The 19,467-nt window shown below is 42.5% G+C and overlaps 1 protein-coding gene across 3 annotated transcripts in view; it reads right to left on the bottom strand.

Annotated features, from left to right (window-relative positions):
- The window catches only part of PHYHIPL (phytanoyl-CoA 2-hydroxylase interacting protein like), a 128,634-nt gene extending 112,174 nt beyond the window's left edge, over positions 1-16,460 (bottom strand). Inside the window, exon 1 of one of the 3 annotated variants that reach the window (XM_040563674.1) lies at positions 16,231-16,460. Coding sequence is in view for 1 of the 3 variants with exons in the window: in XM_040563668.1 (XP_040419602.1) it covers positions 9,788-10,010 (223 nt within the window). In the remaining 2 variants the exon portion in view is untranslated. Of the gene's footprint in view, positions 1-9,787; positions 10,026-15,940; positions 16,023-16,230 lie in introns of those variants that run through there. The other 2 variants (XM_040563677.1, XM_040563668.1) reach the window with 2 other exon arrangements.
- Positions 16,461-19,467: the final 3,007 nt, after the last annotated feature.

Here is a 19,467-nt window from a genome sequence, read left to right as displayed (position 1 = left end):
TCTCAGAACGTATATAAAGCAAATATTTGCGAAAGTTGCAACTGTTCTTTAGCTTAGGTCTAAGTAAATAGCAATTAACACACAGTGATAATTCTGTCTTTCTGTTCTAGATTTGAAACTTTGGTTGAGCTCCAATTCAACCAAGAAACACCTGTTTCTAAAATATCTACTACCTTATTTATAACTTGCATTCACATTTCTACCAGCCTTGGTGGGGACGAAGAGATGAGCAGAGAGGCTGCTAATCTTTCTCCCGTTTAAATTCTTGTTTATGATTTCAGCGGTGTTGCATAAGTAATCACTCGCAATGAAATAATTTATAATTTTCACATTTAAGAATGTGATTCTTAGAAAAATGTTTTCATTAAAAATGTACTTCAATATCTTGTCAGAACAATAAAACCATTCTTTTAAAGGTCAGCTATTATACTTCTCATGGAAAAAGAATAATCTTATTAATCCTAAGCGACTTCTTCAAATGAAACAATAAATGACTTGACTTCTTTTCATTTTTCCTGCATATATTATCAGCAAGGCACTAATGAAAAGAGACTCCAGTGAAAAACCCTCTGATTTTTATTTTTATATTTTTTATTTTAAATGTGGATCAGTTCAGCACAGAATAGCAAATGCATCTGCGTGGGCAGAGTGAACAAATTTGCAGGAAACAAATCTGCTGAACAAGTTATCTTAACAGTAAGAAGGAAAAGCTTGTATGTTGTAAAATGTTTCTGTATGAAATACATTTTAATATGAATACTTCTATATGCAGATATACCCTTCATCCAAGCATGAGAAACTCTTTTTACAGTTCATTTTGCTGCTTAAATTTCATAAAACAATCTATTCCCTCATTCTCCCTGCACCATGGTTGGCCTCCCTTCTCGTGCATCTGGTCAGCTGCCCTTGGGCACGAATCCCAAAACCGTTCCTTGAGGAGATAAATTTCACTTGCCCAGCAGTTTGGGTTTGCAAAACTGAGCATGAATGTGGGGGGAGTGAACTTCACTCTGTGTGTAATAATCCAGAGAAGGAAGATGGAGATTTACCACATTTTGATTATTTTCCTACACAATTCTCAAGTCAGTGAATGCAAGAGAGACTTCTGCAGTAGCTTCTGCTCTGGTCAGCAGTCCAAACACAATTTAAATATTCACATCCAAGTTATAATGGTGTAAAAACTAAAATTTATTTAAAAAGATTAAACAGCAAAAATCATAAGGGAGAGGGGCCTTTTTTTTTTTTTTAACCAGAAGGTTCTTTTCTGATTGTTTAAGATAAGTTAATTTTAAACACTATGTAGTCAGCCTCTGAATGGAAGCCTCTCATAAAAGACAATCCTTCAGAAATTAAACTTCCATGGAACAGATTTTACTTTACTTATTAAGTAACTGTTTCCAGCATAACTATCAGACTGCACCCAAGCCTACTCATGTCAAGAGAAAACAGAGCAAAGAGAAGAAGCTGGGAATATCTACTATAGATAAGAAGTGCCCACAAAGCAAAAAGAAGTCCTTACAAGAAAACCTACAAACGCCACCAAATTTGCAAACTATATATCACCCCAACTGTATAAAATCGTAACCAGTGCTAGATCTCAACTGAATAATTAAAAACCCCTGACACAGAAGTCAAGATTTCTAATACTAAAACAAACAAACAAGCAACCTCTATACAAATACCATCAAAAGCTTTTGAGAAGATTCAGAGCAAAAACTTTACACGAGAAACTAGGCTGGAGCAAAAACAAGATTATCATGTTTTAAAACAGGAATGTACACACACCCTCCCAAATACCAGAGGATTAAATTAGAAGTGAAAGGGATGGATAATAAGCTTCATTTACCTAATGTGATAGCATGAAGATGAACCTTTCCTTGAAACAAGAAACATAAGGAAAACCCTACCCGTTGGTCACCAGGGAGAAAAACTTCCCTGGATATACTCATTAGTGGCACTGAACTTACATTTTCAGACAAGTTCCTTTAATGACCTTACAAACTCTTTCCTAAAAATCCAGTAGATCATTTTGAGCTCATCTCTGAGTTTGCACTGCTGGAGGCATTTCCTGCCACTACTGAGCTTAAAATTCAGTTTCCATCAATACAAAGTTCTCTGACATTTTCTTATCTAGCGGCTCAGAATTGCAAAACCCATATTCTCACTGCCCTGAACAATCCCGAATAACACCCGCTTAAACTGTCCAAGTGATTTGACATCTTCAAGAAACTTTGTCACTCAATAGCCACCTGTTTCCCCAGATAATTATGAGTTCATTGAACAGTGGTTTGCTCTGGCTTCTCAATAGAGATCCTGGCTATTTATTAGTCCTTTTTCCCCCCTTCAGCTACTTATATCCATTAATCCACCAAAAAAAAAAAAAAAGGGAAGGAAATCCTCTTTCCCTATAATGTTTTAGTATCTGTAGGAACAACATGGGCTGAAGTACTTACAGTAACTTTTCTATGCATCTAAAGATTCCACAGCAAGTGGGTTGTTTTGTTGTTCTTGACACCTTAAAAAATGATAGATGCATAAATACGCCTTCTCATGGTGAGAGCTGTCATGGCCGTATGATTTGTTTCTTCTTATTACAGCATTCCACTTCTACCAAGCTTTTGACATATTTTTTGTGTCTACATTCTTATTTAAACCAGACACTGCTTTTCACACACGGTTTTTTTTTTTTTTTTTCCTGTTTAGGATCTGCAGCATTTGTGCATAGAATATATCTACATTTGCTTCTTGCCCTGCCTATTTTTATGTACTGTGATTATCAAGGACTATTTACTTTTAATGTTCTTTGTTATTCTTTCACAAGTTTTATTATATTCTATTATTTTTATTACCCAATTAGAGAATTTTCATCATTTTCTCTGCTTGTGATGCATCATCCAGATTTATGCACTCTTCCAATGTTCTTCTAGCTTGGAAAACAAAACAAAACCAACATATAAGCCTCAATGATGAATAACGCCACCAGAATAACTGCAACCAACCAGGCATGGCCAAGGTGAAGCCCATCTTTCTTGTGTACACTTGCTCCAAAAGCTGTCCCGGTTCATAGGAAACCTAAACTATGCATCCTCCTACTACTTTTTCAACCAGCTGTCAGCCTTGGCTTCTTCCCCTTGGCTGTGCAGGCGGCTATATCCCGCAGAAGCACCCTCAGCATAGCAGTGCAGCAGTCAGAAGGGCCCGTGCACCCCAGCCTCCCCTCTCCCCTTCCCTGTGCAAGTCATCCCTCCACCTCAGAAGCACAGGTTTCCCAGACTGCAACAGAAATGCAACCAAAGCCCCAGATGGTTTCACAACTGCAGGGAGGAAAAAATACGTGAAGCCTCCCTGATCTATGAAACTGCTGGCATAGCAACCGCAGAGAGGAAAATCAGAGCAGAGCATTTTTCAGTGTGAAACTATTATTTTTAAGGAGTCTATGGGTAAAAGCCTTCCCTGCTTAATAGGCTCCTTGTCAGAGAGCTGTCCTTGGTTATTGAGAACCTTGGTTATTTGGAAATTTGAAATTGAATTTTCCAAAGCCTCACATCAAAAGTGAATTTTCAATAGATAATATAGCAAGAACACGTATTCTGTACTACCCAGCATGAAATGCTAATTGAAACTGAGGTCAAGGTGACTTGCATCTTGACGATCAAACAACATATGTTCATTAAAGGAAAATATTACCAGATGAGCTTGATTGCATTTTTAAAAGAAACGGACAAAATTAGACTAAAGAAATGAATTGGAGACAATTTAACGTTTATAAATTTCAGTAAGGAATCTGATATATTACTATTTAATATCCTGAGGGAAACCATTAATTAAATTGGCTCATTCTAAAATGCAATTAAATTGATACAAAGCAGACTACTGAGCTTCAGAAACCACGTAATAGCAAACCAGAGTCCTCACAGCATCTACAAGAGCTTCTGCAGGCCCAGGTTAAGTCCTTTCTGAAGCACCATAAAGGACCTGAAAAGCCATGCTGGGAGAAGCTTGTCTGAGAGCAGAGATGGTGCCAAACACCCAGGGAGCTGGGGAGAACAGGACCGACGGTGAGATGGCAGAGCTAACAAAGCCTGGTCTGCCTGGGGTGCTGCCTCCAGTAACACATCTCAGGGGCGGGGCACCTGACAGGTACTTCACCAGTCTTTGAAAACACTGGCAGCAAAGACAAGCTGGCTGTGACAGCTGAGACAAAATTGCAGCCCGGTGCCCAGGGTGATGCCGTAGTTAAGGAACTCAGAACCAGGCAGCTAACGTTGTCTTTTTTTAATGATTTGTGTATCTGAGGTCTGCGGCTAACACTGCGGTGTTTTACTGATTTGGGTAGTACACACATATCTCCAAAAAGTGGATTTATGAGCTCGAGCCCGTGTGGCTGTCATCAGCCTCGCAGTCAGGTTGCCAACATTCAGCTGCCGGTCAAAGAGCCTGCTCTGCAGCCCAAAAGGCACATAATTTAAGAACAAATGGGTGAACTTGGCTATTAGTATCAGGCCCAAACAGCTGGAGACCGGTTTATTGTTGAACTAAAGCCATGGCTGTGCCTGAGCTGGATACAGATTGGCAAGTTCACAAGAAGAGGTTTCCTACGAGAGTCGTAGAACTTCCTTTTTGGGGGTCTTGGTGGAAGTAGAAGGGGAAAAAAGAATTTTCAGCCTTTGAGGACTTTATTTTCTAGCCTAAACAAAATCAGAAAATACAAAAGTGCATTTAATGGGAAATGAATGCTACGTTTTTCCCCGAACCTTAAAAAATATTTGCTCTGGTTAGTGGAAAGGCTTCTGCTGGATCACTGTCCATTTGAGCTTTAAGGTCTGAAGTGCATTTAAGACAAATAACGATTTTTCCCTGAGTGAAGGAAGTAGCACAGCTCTGCTCTCAGTGACAGACTTTGCACTCCTGGGCCTGTGACACCATTGCGCAGCGCACCAGCAGCACGGCAGGAACGCGCAGTGTCTTTGGCAGAAAAATGCCTACACCCAGTGCCCTCTCCATCCCCACACCCCATCTGCTCACCCATCAGGCCTCAGACCCAGAAAAGTCCTTTGGTGGAAGCTGTCACTGGACCACTGCAGCCCTTCAGCTCCCAAAGAGAGCAGCACTGTGCCGTACCAGAAAACCCAAAGCTGTAGGGGACTTGGGGCTGGCATACGTATTTCGGGGAAAGGGCCCTTCTGTAAGGGGCAGCACTTCTGCTCTGTGCGAGCGTTGCAGTGGGGATTTCCACTTCTCAGATGAGGAATAAACCACCTGGGCTGCAAAACTGCCCTGGTCCCTGCAGCAGCCAGAGGGGGTGATCACAAAACCACGCTGGAGGGAACAGCACACTGGGGAGGCTGTCTTGGATTACAAGGCAAATCTCACTCGCTCCTTTCTCTAAGGCTCTAAATACTGTATTTAAAGCAGAAGACCGTAAAGTGCTCAAAACATTTTAACATGCCTCTAATGGGCTTCCACCAGAAAAGAGAAACAACTACTATTAAGACTCCTGTAAGCAGCTTATTCCTTATCCCAGGGATATCGTTTCTTCCTTAGTGCGTGCAGAAGTGTGGCATCAAGTCCATGAAAGCTTCCCAACAAGTGGAGAAAACTGGATAAGAACCAAATGGACCAGGAACTTTTTTTGTGTGTGCAAAAAATATCTACAATATTTACACTTAGTTTTTATTTATAATGTTGCATGTTTTGTGATTTTTTTCTTTAACAGAAAGACTTGTGCAATTTTAATTATGCAGAATATTTCAAAAGAAGAGAATTCAGTCTAGAAAGTTATCCCATAGTCCTGATGAAACACAGCTATGCTAAAAATGAGAAGAAACCAAAACTCCTTGCTGATAACATGGGAATTTGTCCCTTGACATAATTTCTGGAAGCACAGCAAGTTTTCACACCAATACCAACATATTTCCATTGTTAATAGTAAACAGCAGAAATTCTGAGTTCAGGGCAGTACCACAGCATGCAATTCACAGCACTCTCAAGCAAGAAGTCCCAAACCTCAGAGCTGCTCTGAGGCCTGGCAGAGGAGGGCCCTGCAGCAATCAGCACCAGGCCCTGAGGTACCCATGGTGCTCAGGCCTGCACCACCACTGTTGACACGGCCTCGTGCCCGATGAGACCATGCTGTACACAGGTCCTCCAGAGCACACTAGCTTTATAGGCACGTAAGCTTAGCCACAAACAAAAATGTGGCTGCTCAGGAGCTGCCTCGGCCCAGCACTGGGGTGGAAAGAACAGACATGCTCACAGCAAGTGCTGCTCCAACAGAAGGCACTGTTGAGGTCTGCATAACCAAATTCAATTGTGTCCTTACTCTGCAGGTCAAAAAACCTTTCAGAACTTGCTAGGTCTTTACCAGCCTTATTGCTTACAAAAATGTTGCGCAAATAACAAGTAGCCCCCCATTAACCAAGCTGCTATTTAGGTAAGTGCCTCAGATTGAAAGGCGAGTGCAAATGTGTTGAAGACATTGCTCCTCAGGCAAAAATCTGTTTGGTAAAGTCCATTCCCAGCCTGTCTGTAGAGAGAAACTAACAGAGAGGCATTTGGTAGAGGTTTTGAGCAGAGAGAAATTTTGAAGTATTCCAGTTCCCAAGTTTGGGTTCATTTTCATTTCCAAATGACATACAAGTTTTGCATGCAGGTTAATTTGAAAAGTGTCCATCAAAAGAAAATTTGGTCCCATGATACCTGTTATTTCAAAAACATCTCATGAATTTCAGTCACCTAGAGGATTGCTGAAGATTTGTATCAATGGTTTAGTCAAGCCATCGCTGTCCACATGTGCTCTATCCAAACTGCTGTGGGAATGGACACTGGGAAGCCCACACTAGGCTGAAGGGAAGAAAAACATTTAAGCCACTCTTGGAGTTACTGTGGGTGATTTTTTTTTTTTTATTTTTTTTTTTTTAAGTATGTATAAAGGTAGCTCACTAAATACATCAGTCTATTACATTGATTTTCATTCTGTTGACCTTTTAGGTGACTATACAATAATGAGATAACGCAGTGGAAATGCTCACTTGGATAAGCAAAACCTTTTATCTTCTTATAGCCTTAACATCTAAAAAAGCTTGTTCATTACTGTAGAGACAAACTACGCTTTTTCCTGGGAACTGAGCGCCTACAGGGTATGAAAGCCGTCTGGCAAGTTTCACACCTAAGTAGAGGAACTGAGAACAGATTTTTGTTCTTTCCTGCTTTATGGGGAGAAAAAAAGGAAAAAAAACAACCACCGCCACCTTTACAGCCAAGTATTCACAGAGTTTGTCTTAGTTATTTTCAGGAAAATTGGCGTTGTAAGAAGGCAATCAGGAAGGTGGAGAGTATAGTGGTGTAAGCAGCATGAGGTACATTAAAAATAACCAACCTTTTTTTGATGTGGATGCTCCATGGGACTTGGTGAACTAATTTGCCTTTTACTGTCTGGGGAGCCCAAAATATTGCAATAGGAACGCAAGAAGGAAGCAAGCACATGCTTGACTTTTGCTGGAAGGACTTGAATAAATGCTTAAGTAAGTCTTGGTTTTTAAACTCTCCACAAGCCACAAATGCTGGAAGGGAACATCTGTAGGATTTAAAGCGCACTGGAGGAATTGCCCTGATCCCAGGTGAACTGCAGCCATGCAGTCCCAGATATCCCTCGAGCCTTAACAGAACACCAGGGTACTGAAAGAAAAACTCTGGTTTGCACTTGTGCAAAATGCCAGCTACGGTGGCACATGGGAAGGGCATGTGGAAACAGGAGGAGAGGAAAGCAGAGCAGCAGGGAAAGTCTTTGCTTTGTGACCCAACCTTTATCCCAATATTATCCTCAAACCAAAACTCTGTATGCGCTGGGGCACAAAAGCCGCTGACAAGCTTTTGCCTGCACCTGTTACTTGCTGTAAGCTAAAAGGTCTGAGGGTTATGGCCCTCACTACTGCAACATCTGCGGGTCAAAACTTCCACTTCCAACCCTGGGATGCAACTGGAGTTGACAATATTTCAAAGCTCACAAGACTCTTGGATTTTCTTAATTGCAAGCTAAAATCCTGTATCAATGTTGTGCCATACTTATCCTGATAGGCTGCAAAAAAAACCCAACAACAAAAAAAAACAACCTCTAAAATACTCAGTTTCAGATCGAGACCTAGATCAAATGCCTGGCAAATTTGTAGTTGTCTGATTCAGATGTGGACAGCTGGAGCATGCAGCACTGCCGTCAGAGGATCAGCCCCAACTGCAGAAGACCTGGGCCCATTAGAAGCGATTCAGGTGGACAAATAACAAATACTGTGTGACTGCAGCTTTAGATACCTGGGATATAGCAATCAGAAGGGAACAGACCCTGTCGGGACTCGGAATACCTAGGGAGAAATTCTTTGGAACTACATGCTTCATGATGTGCAGAAAATTCACTTCTGTCTTTATTTAGGTGCTGAACAAACCCAGCCCCTATAACGTATGGAGAGCAGACTATTTTTGTTGGAGCAGATAGAGGAATGGTATACATTTTCACAGATGCTGAAAACTCCAAGTTTCTGCAGTCAGAGCCCAACACAGCCCCAGAGACAAACTCAAGCATATGTTTTTGTCAGCCTCTCAGTGGGGACTGCCCTGCCCTTCCCCTGTCAGCCCTCTCCCCGCGCTTTCCCTGGGGGCACACAGATGCACAGCTCTGCAGCACAGAGATGTGCAGGCCTTGCAAACACAACACCTTCTGCACCCTTGAGATACTGTCAGAAACCAACACCAAGCAACGCTGTGCCTGCAACCCTGAGATGGAGAAAAAATAATAGTGAAGAATAAAATAAAGTCAGTACTTTAACATTTTTGCTATAAGCGGAGCAGCAGGCTGGCTCAGTGAGGAGCCTAGCTTTGAGAAAGGCCACACTGACAAATCTCAGCACCCACCATGGACCAGCACCACTAAGGAGAAGCATGATGAAGCATTTCCCCAAGGTGGGGGCAGCCCTGCTGAGCTTGTAGGAACACACCTGAGATCCTGCACCTCTCAGATGGCTGCTACAACGTCTGCTTTGCCAACAGGACTTTAAAGAATCACCTAAGACAAATGTTAAGGTATAAAAGTTCCTAATAAAATACAACATTGGCTTACATTGAATTGGGACTATATTTTGGCTCCCTAACAAGAGCTGAAGCACGCCAGGACTGGTTTCATTGGTGAGGAAAGGTTAACACCCTAACAATTAAAATTCTTTGCATGCTGATATTTTCCATTTGTTCCTTAGCAGTGGATATAACCATAGAGACTTCGTAGTGATTTTTCCTCCAGCACATAAAAGCAACAGTTCACACACCATCCTTCCTCAGAGGTGTTTCTGCCTGGAAAAGCAAGCGGTCCCCAGGGGCTGACTGGACCAGGACAGGCAGTGGCTGGGACCCCAGGGACTCCTCTCCTGCCTGGCTGGGAAGCCAAGAGCAGAAAATAATTTCTCCTCACAGCTCTCATCTCCAGATGAGAGGCTCTGCTTTTCCTGCAGTGAGAGCGCAGCTCTGCTGACGGCAGCAGTTGACGTCTTCTTGAGGAGCTGCTGTATTTTCTCCCATGTCCAAAGTCATCTGTTTATTTTGAGACAGTGACAAAGTCTCTGCTGCTCTCCAGACAACACCGTTACCATGTCATTACAAAACATCCCCCCTCCTCTGCCTCCGTCTGGCCACCCCTCCCTGCCTGCATGCATGCGACGGGTGGGAGGACAGCGATTTCCTTTTGCTAAATTACCCCTCTAAAACGTTACCTCAGTTGTTTCTGGACAAGCCTAAGACTGCATACCTCTTCCAGCCACATGCCTCTGCTGTTTTCTGAGCTGCAGCTTCCTTTTCTGGCCCATGACAGTAACCCCAGAGAACGATGTGCTGCCACAGCTGCTTGACACCAACCAGCTCTTTGGGCTGGCAGGAGCTTCCCTGGCCACTTCCCCAGCATACGTAAAACGGGTCGGGCCGAAGCTGAAGGTCAATGAGGTGATATGCTGCATGAATTTTTTTTCTTTCATGTTCCTAAAAGCACTCTATGTACTAGCAAATAAACTTCCATGAGAGCAACTTCAGCCCTTGACATGTTCAATGCTCAATTTGTGGGTGTTTTTACCAAGATTGATATCAGCGCTCAAGAGAATGAAGGTTAGCAGAGCTGCCAAAGCCTGGAAGAAACCGCAAATAAGCAAGCGAAATTCCTGCTAAATTTTTCAGATGTTATGGAGCTGGAAAATAAAGGGTTTAAAATACTTAGAAAAAGGTAAAGTAATGGAGATTCCTATATTTCAGCAAAGCCAACATGAAAAACCGTCCTTAACAGTCAGGGTGTATTGTTTGCTGTCTCTTCTGGATATTTTAATCATGGGAAAAGCATCGTTTTAGTCCCTAAATAAATGTACGGCATGTGATACATGCTGAAAGTGAGCTGAAGCCGAAGGGAAGAATGACAGCAGTTGTACACATTTGTTGGCCTGTTGGATGGGGCAAACAGAGCTCCTCCCGAGCAGGGCAGTAGCTGGGCCAGAGCACAGGGGCTGTGCAGCGCATGGCCCGCAGGCACGGCCCGCTGACCAGGATTTGTGTCCGCTGCATGCACCACTGCCCGAATTGCCCTTGCTAGAATGGGACAGTGCTGCCGTTACCCAAACACTAGGTGGTAAATCACAAAGTATTTCACGGACGTCCCAGTGGAGTTATCTTTCGCTGGTCATAGCAGAAGAATGACTTCAGTTTGTTTTTTAATTTTTCAAAAGGGATGGGCTGGCTTGCACATGCCAGAGTCCTGACCACTGTGAGGTGCAGACAACCTAAGGTCTGGGGCTCACATGCAGGCCTCCTCTCTTCTGTGCAAGAATCACCACAAGAAGAACCTGCGCACCCTTTAACAGAAGGGGCTTCACCTCCCCTTCAGCATCCTCTCCCCAGAACAGCCACCAATGGGTTGCAATGCAGTTTCCATGAGGCAGGTCTCTCTCCCAGCTGGCGCCCAGGGATAACCAGAGGAACTTGCTGACCCCCAGGGAAAATGCAGGGCAGTCAAGGACCTCAGCTGCCTTCCCCAGCACCGAACTCGCACCCATCCTCCCCTCGGCAACAGCAACAGAAGAGAGAAATTCAACTCCGAGAAATGCTAAAACCCAGCCAAAAACAAAAGCCAACAGAGCAGGCGGCCAGCAGGGTCGTGTAAGTATGCGATACGTGACAACGTGCTGCGTTTTATTAAACAGCAAGCACCTCGCAACAGAGGAACTGTCTCCAGACTGTTAATTTTCCTACAGTTGATTAGCTGTCCAGCATCCAGACTCACATTACCTCTGGGACGGAGCACGCGTGGGAGGGAAACTGGCAGCGAGCGCAGCAAACGAGTGCCAGTGTGCGGTCGTGAAGTGCTCTCGCACCACGGTGGGGATTAGTGCATTCCTCAGAGAAATGCCAGATACTCCCCCCAAGTTTTTCACTTCTTTTTTTGGTGGATGGGGACAGCGTTGCCTGTTAGTCGTTCAGTCGGACACTCCTGCCCGGTTCTTTTGGGCAGGCTAACAGACACAAATGTATTGTCTACCTCCTCCACACTTGCGTGCAAGGCTCTCAGGAGCCTCCTGCCTGCAAACACGTCTGTCTTTATTTTTTAATTAAAAACAGTCTTGATGTGCATTTTAATGCAGAAAGGCCTCTCTCAGACAATAGCAGTTCTATTTTGTTGTTGTTTTTCACTCAACTCTGCAAACAGGAAGGGGACTGAGCTGCCCTGCCTCCTGGTGCATGTGGCTGCTGCGCACAAACGTCAGCCTGTTTCTGAAGGCCAGCGTGCAATGGGAATGATCTTGTTCCCGTAAGCCAACAATGTTTAGAAAGGTCTGTGCTGTGGGAGGATTTCCTAACATAACGTAAGTCAGACTTAAAACACATGTCTAAGCCGGTAAAATTAATAAAGCAACAAGGCTGTGTTGGAAAGCAGATACAGGAAAACAAGAACTTTCTCCTGATGACTTCACCCCACAGGGGTCAGCTGCAAATCATGGGCTGCATTGGTTGGGAAGGGGAAGCTCTGGAGATTTCATGAAGAACTTGAAAGCAAACTTGTAGACTTGAATAACAAAAACAACATTTTTCTTCTAAAAAAAAAAAAAGAAAAAAGAAAGAAAGAACATTTTCCCAGCATTGTATCACAAGGGCATCACTCATGGGGCAAGTGTTGCAACCTGTATCAGCAAGGAACAAGCCTGGCCTCAGCCACTGAAGAGTTTGTTTCACCCCTTTCTCACTCTGGGGACAACACAGTAACACGTGAACATGTCTCTCCCACACCCGACATTCACCCATATATTTTACTCAGGCAATCTTTGGGAAGATCAAAAAATGAGGTCAACACTTTAAAATATCAAAAAAGACCAAAAAAAAAAAGAAGTCCCAAGTTTGCCTAACGAAGCTCGGTTAAGGCTGTGTCAGCAATGGAAGTTTGCCCCTGCCCGTAAAGCAGGCAGAGAGGGACGGATCCCCCAGAGAGGGCCAGGCTGCCCCAGGCACAATCCTCAGATGCACTTTGAAAAAAGACATTTAGATAATTAAATTGTGGACCTTTTTTCCCCATCTTCTCAACATAACTATCAAAATAAAAACTGATCCAGTTGTCTGGAAGCCTCTGAGTAATCTGCTAGAGTCCGAAAGGAAATTCTAGGGAATATTCTTGGCTCTTGACAACGCACTCCTGGACCAGATGAACCTTGACCTACCCCACCGTGGCTGTTCTCAGGTATACTATCATCTGCTTACACCAAACAGGGCATCTCATCCTCTACAACTTCAAGACCTCTAAAGATCAATCATTAGCTAATCTTCTGATTTTAATAAATAAGTAGCATGTTGTAGAAACCTGCATTAAAATCCCACAATCACATATACATGCAAAACCAAACATACAAAAACTAAACTTCTATGTGGTAAAAACAAGCAAAACCACACATGCTTATCTTAACTCTGACGATCAGCTTTAGCCAAACTCTTAATCTACCTTAAACTCGGCCGCATCTCCTGTTGTTTGCACTAAAACTTCTATTTACTGTACTGCATTTGATTCAATGCCAACTCACTATTTTCCTAAAAAACAACTTCCTAATACCTAAATTTATTTAGAATAGGACAATCGCAGAAATAAAACAATCACTGACTCCCCTAACCACATCTCAAGTCTTTTACCTTTCTTCCTGAAATTACATGAACCATATGAGCAAAGAAAAACACAGAAGCAGAAGTTATTGCAATTCCACAAACCATATAAAACAGTTATTTGTTACTGAAATGTCCAAACTACCAAAATGTTTAACTTATTTTCTTCGGTTAAAATATAAGAGAGCAATAGCCAAAGTACTCCAGTGTTGTTGACTATGGAACTCTGAGGATGGAAGAAAGTTTAATAAGCAGTAGGTAATTTTCTCAGACTTCACTAGTTATAAAACCTCTAAACATGTGATATTTTTATGTAATCTTGTAAAAGCTTGTTTTAAATTCTTTAATATGTGTGGCTATAATGATCTAACGAAGTTCATCATTTGAGCCAGAACGATGTTGTTTTGTGAGGCTATTACCCGGCCAGCTTCCAGACTCTTATGAAATACAGCTGCTTCACGATTCCTGATGAGTCCAGACAGTGCCTCTGGGCACCTCAAAGCTCAGCGGCAGATTTTAAACCACAACTCACAGGTCACTGTCCTCAGACAGAGTTTCAGCAAGCTACAAGTGTATTGTATGAACTCAATAAGAGCAACTTTGACACACTACAGCTTTACATGCAAAGGAAAAAAATAATCTTTGATCAGTGAGACTCACACAGAAGTTTCCTTTATTGCTTATGACCTACATGTGAGCTGCAGCTGTCCTTGTGCTCCTCGTCGACACCAGAAACTCATTAACCTCCCCTATACCACTCTCACAGCACAACAGAAGCACACCTTTTCTCACTGCACCAAACACACTGTGAAGTCCCAGCACACTTTTCTACAGGTGCAATAGGGGATTCACATCAGACGTGCCAGCCCCATAACTACCCGAAAGACACTTCATTTCCACACAGACAGTAAAGCTTGCAAAGCAGAGAAGAAAATGCTATTTCTATTAAAACATATTCAATATTCAGCAATGCAATCAATCAACAACTCTTAGAAAATCCTCAATGTTTATAACTAATTCATTTGGGAGTCTTTTAATTTGTACTTCTTAGCAGTTAAGGATATCGTTCCAAAGCCCTTAATAATAATTAGCTAGTCACCACAAGGCCAAAAAGCTGACATTTCCACATACTAATCCGACTGCTGGAACCACAATTTCAAATGTCAGAGCTACAGAGATTACTTATAAAGTTGTGAAGAGATAGAAAAGTTTTATTATTTTGGATGGGTTAAGTGAATTGCAAGAAAACAGGAGGGGGTATATAAGGCATGATGTAAGAGAACTAACCTAGAAGATTTCATTAAAAAATCATTTTCTACCAGTTCTGATGAAATCAAAGTTGTAGCAGAAGAAAAATGGGTTCTTTTTCTAGCACAATTAAACATTATTTTAACATTTTTGCTAGCAAGTACAGATGACAGCAATTATCTGAATGATGTGCTCAGATATTTAAGTTTGATTTGTCCCAGAAACAACAGGGCACAGAAAGATTTTGAAGCTTCTGGATGTTTTGCAGAGGTTTACAGAATGCTGAAATGCCTTTGTGTGTATGTGTGTGCATGCGGGTTGATGGAAAGCCACAGTACTGATATTTTGCCCTGGAAAAAGGTCACAAAAGGTCAAAAGCAATGAAAACCTCAAAATGCCATTAGAAGTTTTGCTACATTTCTGTGGTGCCTTTGGAATCCCCTTCTCAGCATTTGTTACTCTCCCCTCGGCCCTGGCTGCTGCAGTGTGCTCTGTTCTGCCAACCCAGCTCACCCCAGCAAAGCCGGTCTTTCGGAGCAGTGCACGCCATGGAAGTAACGTCCTCCCTACTTGCCAATCTCTCCATCTGCTGCCACAGCAGGGGCGTTGGGAAAGCTCTACTTAGATGTCATACTGCCTGTTGCTGGAAATTTTTGCCATCTGCTGCTAGTGCCTTTACTCCTATCCTTTGCAAGAGCATCAGAGACTCGAAATGCAAAGCAATTCCTTTATCATATGTTTAAAAGTACTCTTAATTTGAATCACAACTGCTTTTTGATTGCTCTTGTATTTACACAGAGATAACAAATAGGCGCAGACTAAGGAATTAAGATGTAAGGTTAGATTGCATAGATATTAAATAACCAAACATATTTAACTGTCTACACCAAAGCTACTTCTTACAACAAGCTTTTGTACTTCCTGTTTGTTTTTAAAACTCTGATTTGGATGACTCACAACCTGTGTGAATAATATGCGATTTCTCACAAAGCCGAGCCCTAAACTCATCACACAGCTTATCACACTGGAAGGCAGCTTAAAATCTTGCAGTGTCATAAACAGAAGCACACCATTTCTGCTTGCACAGCACCCCAAGCGTGTGGCTGGCCACACAGGGGACCTTCCTTCCCTGTGCCTGCTTTTATGTCACTTCATGTAACTGCTTATGCCTGCACCTGGCAAACCAGGCCTCAATGAGACTAAATATACAATTTGAAATACCCCTGGCTACAACACAGCACTTTAAAACAAGTTAAAAATCAAGTATTTGGAGAATAAAACATCCTCTACAGTCCTTCCGTGGCCCAAATCCAGGCATCAACACCCAACCGCACAGCCAGACCTCGAAGGCTTTAGGGACCACCCAGCATACGGACAATGCATTGCCTCCACAGACAGAGCCCCAGCTCCTGCTGTGAAGGGCCCCATTGTGTGTGCAAGGGAGAGCAAAGAAAGGGATTGTGTGCCCAGATGCAGCTGGGCCACAGACAACTTTCCAGACAGTTTCTTCCACAAAATTTTTAAGAGGACTTACCTTAGCATGGTGCTCCTGGATACTACTCCTCCTGCCTCTGCTCACCAAGGCTGGCATTCCTCATTTCGCAGCAGCTCAGGCAGCAGCTCGAGGTGATAAACACAGGTGCTTCCCCTCACAACCCCACAGCACAGCACTGAGTGCCCCATCCCTCCCTGACCCTGGGGCCACTCCTCACCACCAACCCTCTCTACCTGGAGCATTGTTCATCAGCAGCTCCTCCAGGTTTACCTCATGACACAGAAAGGCTTTTGCACCCAAATTGCTCCCCACAGCTGGGAAATCCTTACCTTTGTGTGCTAGACAGCACGGCTGGCCTCAGTTTGGCAGCCTGCAGGCGCCATCTCCTTTCAGTCACAATGGCGAAGCAGTGGCTGGGGGTCACCACACAGGGCTGAGCTGGCTGGGGCTGCTCCTGAACACGCCTTGCATGGAGGAGCCAGGGAGCATGGTGGGACTGAGGATAAATTTGGAGCCCGTTCTGAGTGCCCTGGTACTGGCTGAGGGCCTGAGGCGCTCTGTGAGGAGAGGGTGGGGCCACCCCCCCACTCCTGGTCCCGCCGCTTCTGTAAGGTTCCAGAAAGTTCTGGCAGCCGCACCCTGAGGGCACAGCTGAGCCCCCCAGGTGTCTGGTGGCACCCCTGGGGAAGTTAATTGGAAGAACAGGCAAAAACACCACACGGCAGGGAGTGAGGGAAAAAAGTGGGAAAGTATACACCTTAAAGGGGTGATACAATGTATCATCAAGTCTAGAAGCCTGAATTTGACTTAAAAAAAAAAAAAAAGCATTGCATGTAAGATCACAGCATGGGTAGGGGGAAGAAATCATTGCTCTATTATATGCTTCTGTGCTTGAACACAAAACAACATGATTTTCACTTGCTTCAAGTAAAGGGAAAATCTGACATGAAGAGTTAGAGGTCAAGCAAAAAAGCTTTTGCCATCTTTTTGAGGTTTCCACACACCCGTCATGTTGACTAGCATGAAAATATACTCGAATGTTTATTGGAAAATGATTTTCCATCAGGAGTCACAAATATCTTCATTTGCCTGCTGCCAAATTTTGTGAGCTTGGAAAATTTCAATTAGATAAAAAATGCTTTAAGATGAAGCACTGAACTGTTACTGCTTTTGGGAAGGAGGGTGAAAGGAAGGGTCTCGGTGATTCTGTCACAGCATTCTGAGTTTTTATGCATATGTACAGACCCTGAAATGTACATAAAGTTTCACTTAAACCCAACATAGACCAAGGGTACAATGCCTCCAATTGTACTCAATTTATAGTCAAGATTTTAAAAAAAGTATTTTCACACAGTACATGATTTAATGCCTGTTTTACCCCAGATAATATAAACATAAAAAAACAAACACTTGAAAGTGATTTGAGGAGCAGACATAAACAGTCTCGAAGCTTACAAACTCATCACAGAATGATTAGGCAGAGAGGTGATTTGAAAATGTTGGGTTTTAAAGTTGCCAGCAGACCAACACACCTGTTGAGTGCAAAGACCATCTCCCGACATGTTTATGCAGTGAGACGATGCACTGGGAACTAGACCATATGCAATCCTGGTTTTGGGGCTTCATTATACTGTCTCTGCAGCAGCTCCAGGAAAGAATAACCCCATATTGATATGCAACTGAAGAACGTGGATGCATTGGTCTTAGTAGTAATATTACAGACAGATGGGAAGCAAGGAAGAAACATGCCATTGTACTCCAACAATTAAAGAGGAAGTGGGTGGACTTTAAAGAATCCTTCTATGTATAATTGTGTATTTATTATTGGTTACAGGAGATGCCCTGTGGAGTCACTTTGCATAATCATTTTTAAACTGTAATAAAAACACTATGCAAAAGGACAGATGCTCCTTTTTAGGAACGTATAAAAAAAAGAACCAAAGAAGTAAACAAATGCTTCCTTCACTTATTCTTCATTCACAATCACCCATCCGAAGAAATAATGGCCTCTTCTAAACAGGCCTTGTAATTAATGCGCTGTTCATGTTGCGCTTACAAATTTCATTTCAGTGCCCAGTGATCACTACCAGCATCTGCGCCTTCACTGCCATTGTCTGTAGAGTGCTGCAGTCCCTACAAAGGGCAAAGGAAATACAATTCTGCCTGAAGATTTGAAATGTCTCAAAACCTCCCAGTAGTAGTCTTTTGAAACTTTACTGCTCACCAGAAGAGAGCAGAAACTAGGGCCAAGTATGGGAGAGCCAAGATCTAGGAGAGGTGAGCAGACAAGACCAGCAGCCAAGAAAGCCAGCAGTGCCAGAAGTGTTATTTCCACTCTGCAGTCATGACTTTCAAATCCCCTAAAAAAAAAAAAAAAAAGCCTTCAAAGCTCTCATCCACACTAGTGGTTCTGGATATTCTCCACATTAATCACTCATAGGAAAAGTCAATGCTGTGCTTGTACAAGCAAGAAGCTCATGAAACTGCATGCAAAATTTAAAAATACAGCTCTTTCTAGCATTTGGAGTCCAAAAGTATGATGGAAAAAAAGCACTGAATCAACAATGGAGCATCTGTAACCACTTTCAGTGAAGATGGAAGATAAACCAGTGCTGGAGGCGCACTCAGAAGGAGCCTTCTTACATGATAGATGCCTTCAGTATTCCAGCATCCTGGCTATTGTTATCATTTGGTGGAAGGAAAAACACTGCAAGGACAAAGGTAATTCTAATGTAGTTGAACAAAAATATCTATTGGCCCAAACAGACTAGTCAGCTAATTGCCTCCCATCCAGCTTCCAAGCAAGATTCAAATTGTCAACAGTTTAGGGTTGCTTACTGTGTTATCTTTGTTTGTACTGATTTTTAGACACTGAACTACACTGAAAATATGTTTCAGTATGAAAAGAATCTACATTTTTAATACTGAACTGTCATCCAGGCTGTTTCAGAGTAAGGATCTTTCTGGTACCTGCAATAGCAACTTCACAGTGAGGTGAGCTTAGGCATTAAAATAGAAGCTTACTCTTGGAGAAACCAAAAACCATTGTACTGCATGGTAGAAAAAGATTCCTGCTAGTTGAAGGTTGTGGATGTTCTGCTCAATCTGAATTTTAAACTTCATTTACTTTGAAATGCATTCATTCTCAGGGTCATCTCTTCTTTTCTTGTAGTGCATTAACATTACATACAGCAAGATTTACTGTCATGCTGATTAACACTGAAGGTTTCTTATATCATCCTTCTCAAAAATCTTGTATCTTTTCCTATATTTCTCTAGATGGTCTCTATACAGCTTGAGACTGTGTTTTCCTTGGGATGCTTTTGTTTTAGGAACAATAAATTTGTGCCACGTCCATTTCAGGCCTTTTCAAATCTTCTCTCTTTCTTGTCAAAGGCTGACAAAGTTATTTTTTATCAGAGCAAAAAACTATAACGATATCCATATCAGTTCCTGGTCCTTGGGTTATTATACTAGTGGTGACTTTATTTCTTAAAACATTCATCACCCATTGTTAGAAATGACAAATTTTTACTTCATTACATAATTGGTTCTTTTTTTTCATA

The sequence above is a fragment of the Cygnus olor genome, chromosome 7, assembly GCF_009769625.2.
Source record: "Cygnus olor isolate bCygOlo1 chromosome 7, bCygOlo1.pri.v2, whole genome shotgun sequence".
In the NCBI taxonomy this organism is placed as follows: Eukaryota; Metazoa; Chordata; class Aves; order Anseriformes; family Anatidae; genus Cygnus; species Cygnus olor.
This window is presented reverse-complemented; position numbering and strand designations above follow the sequence as displayed.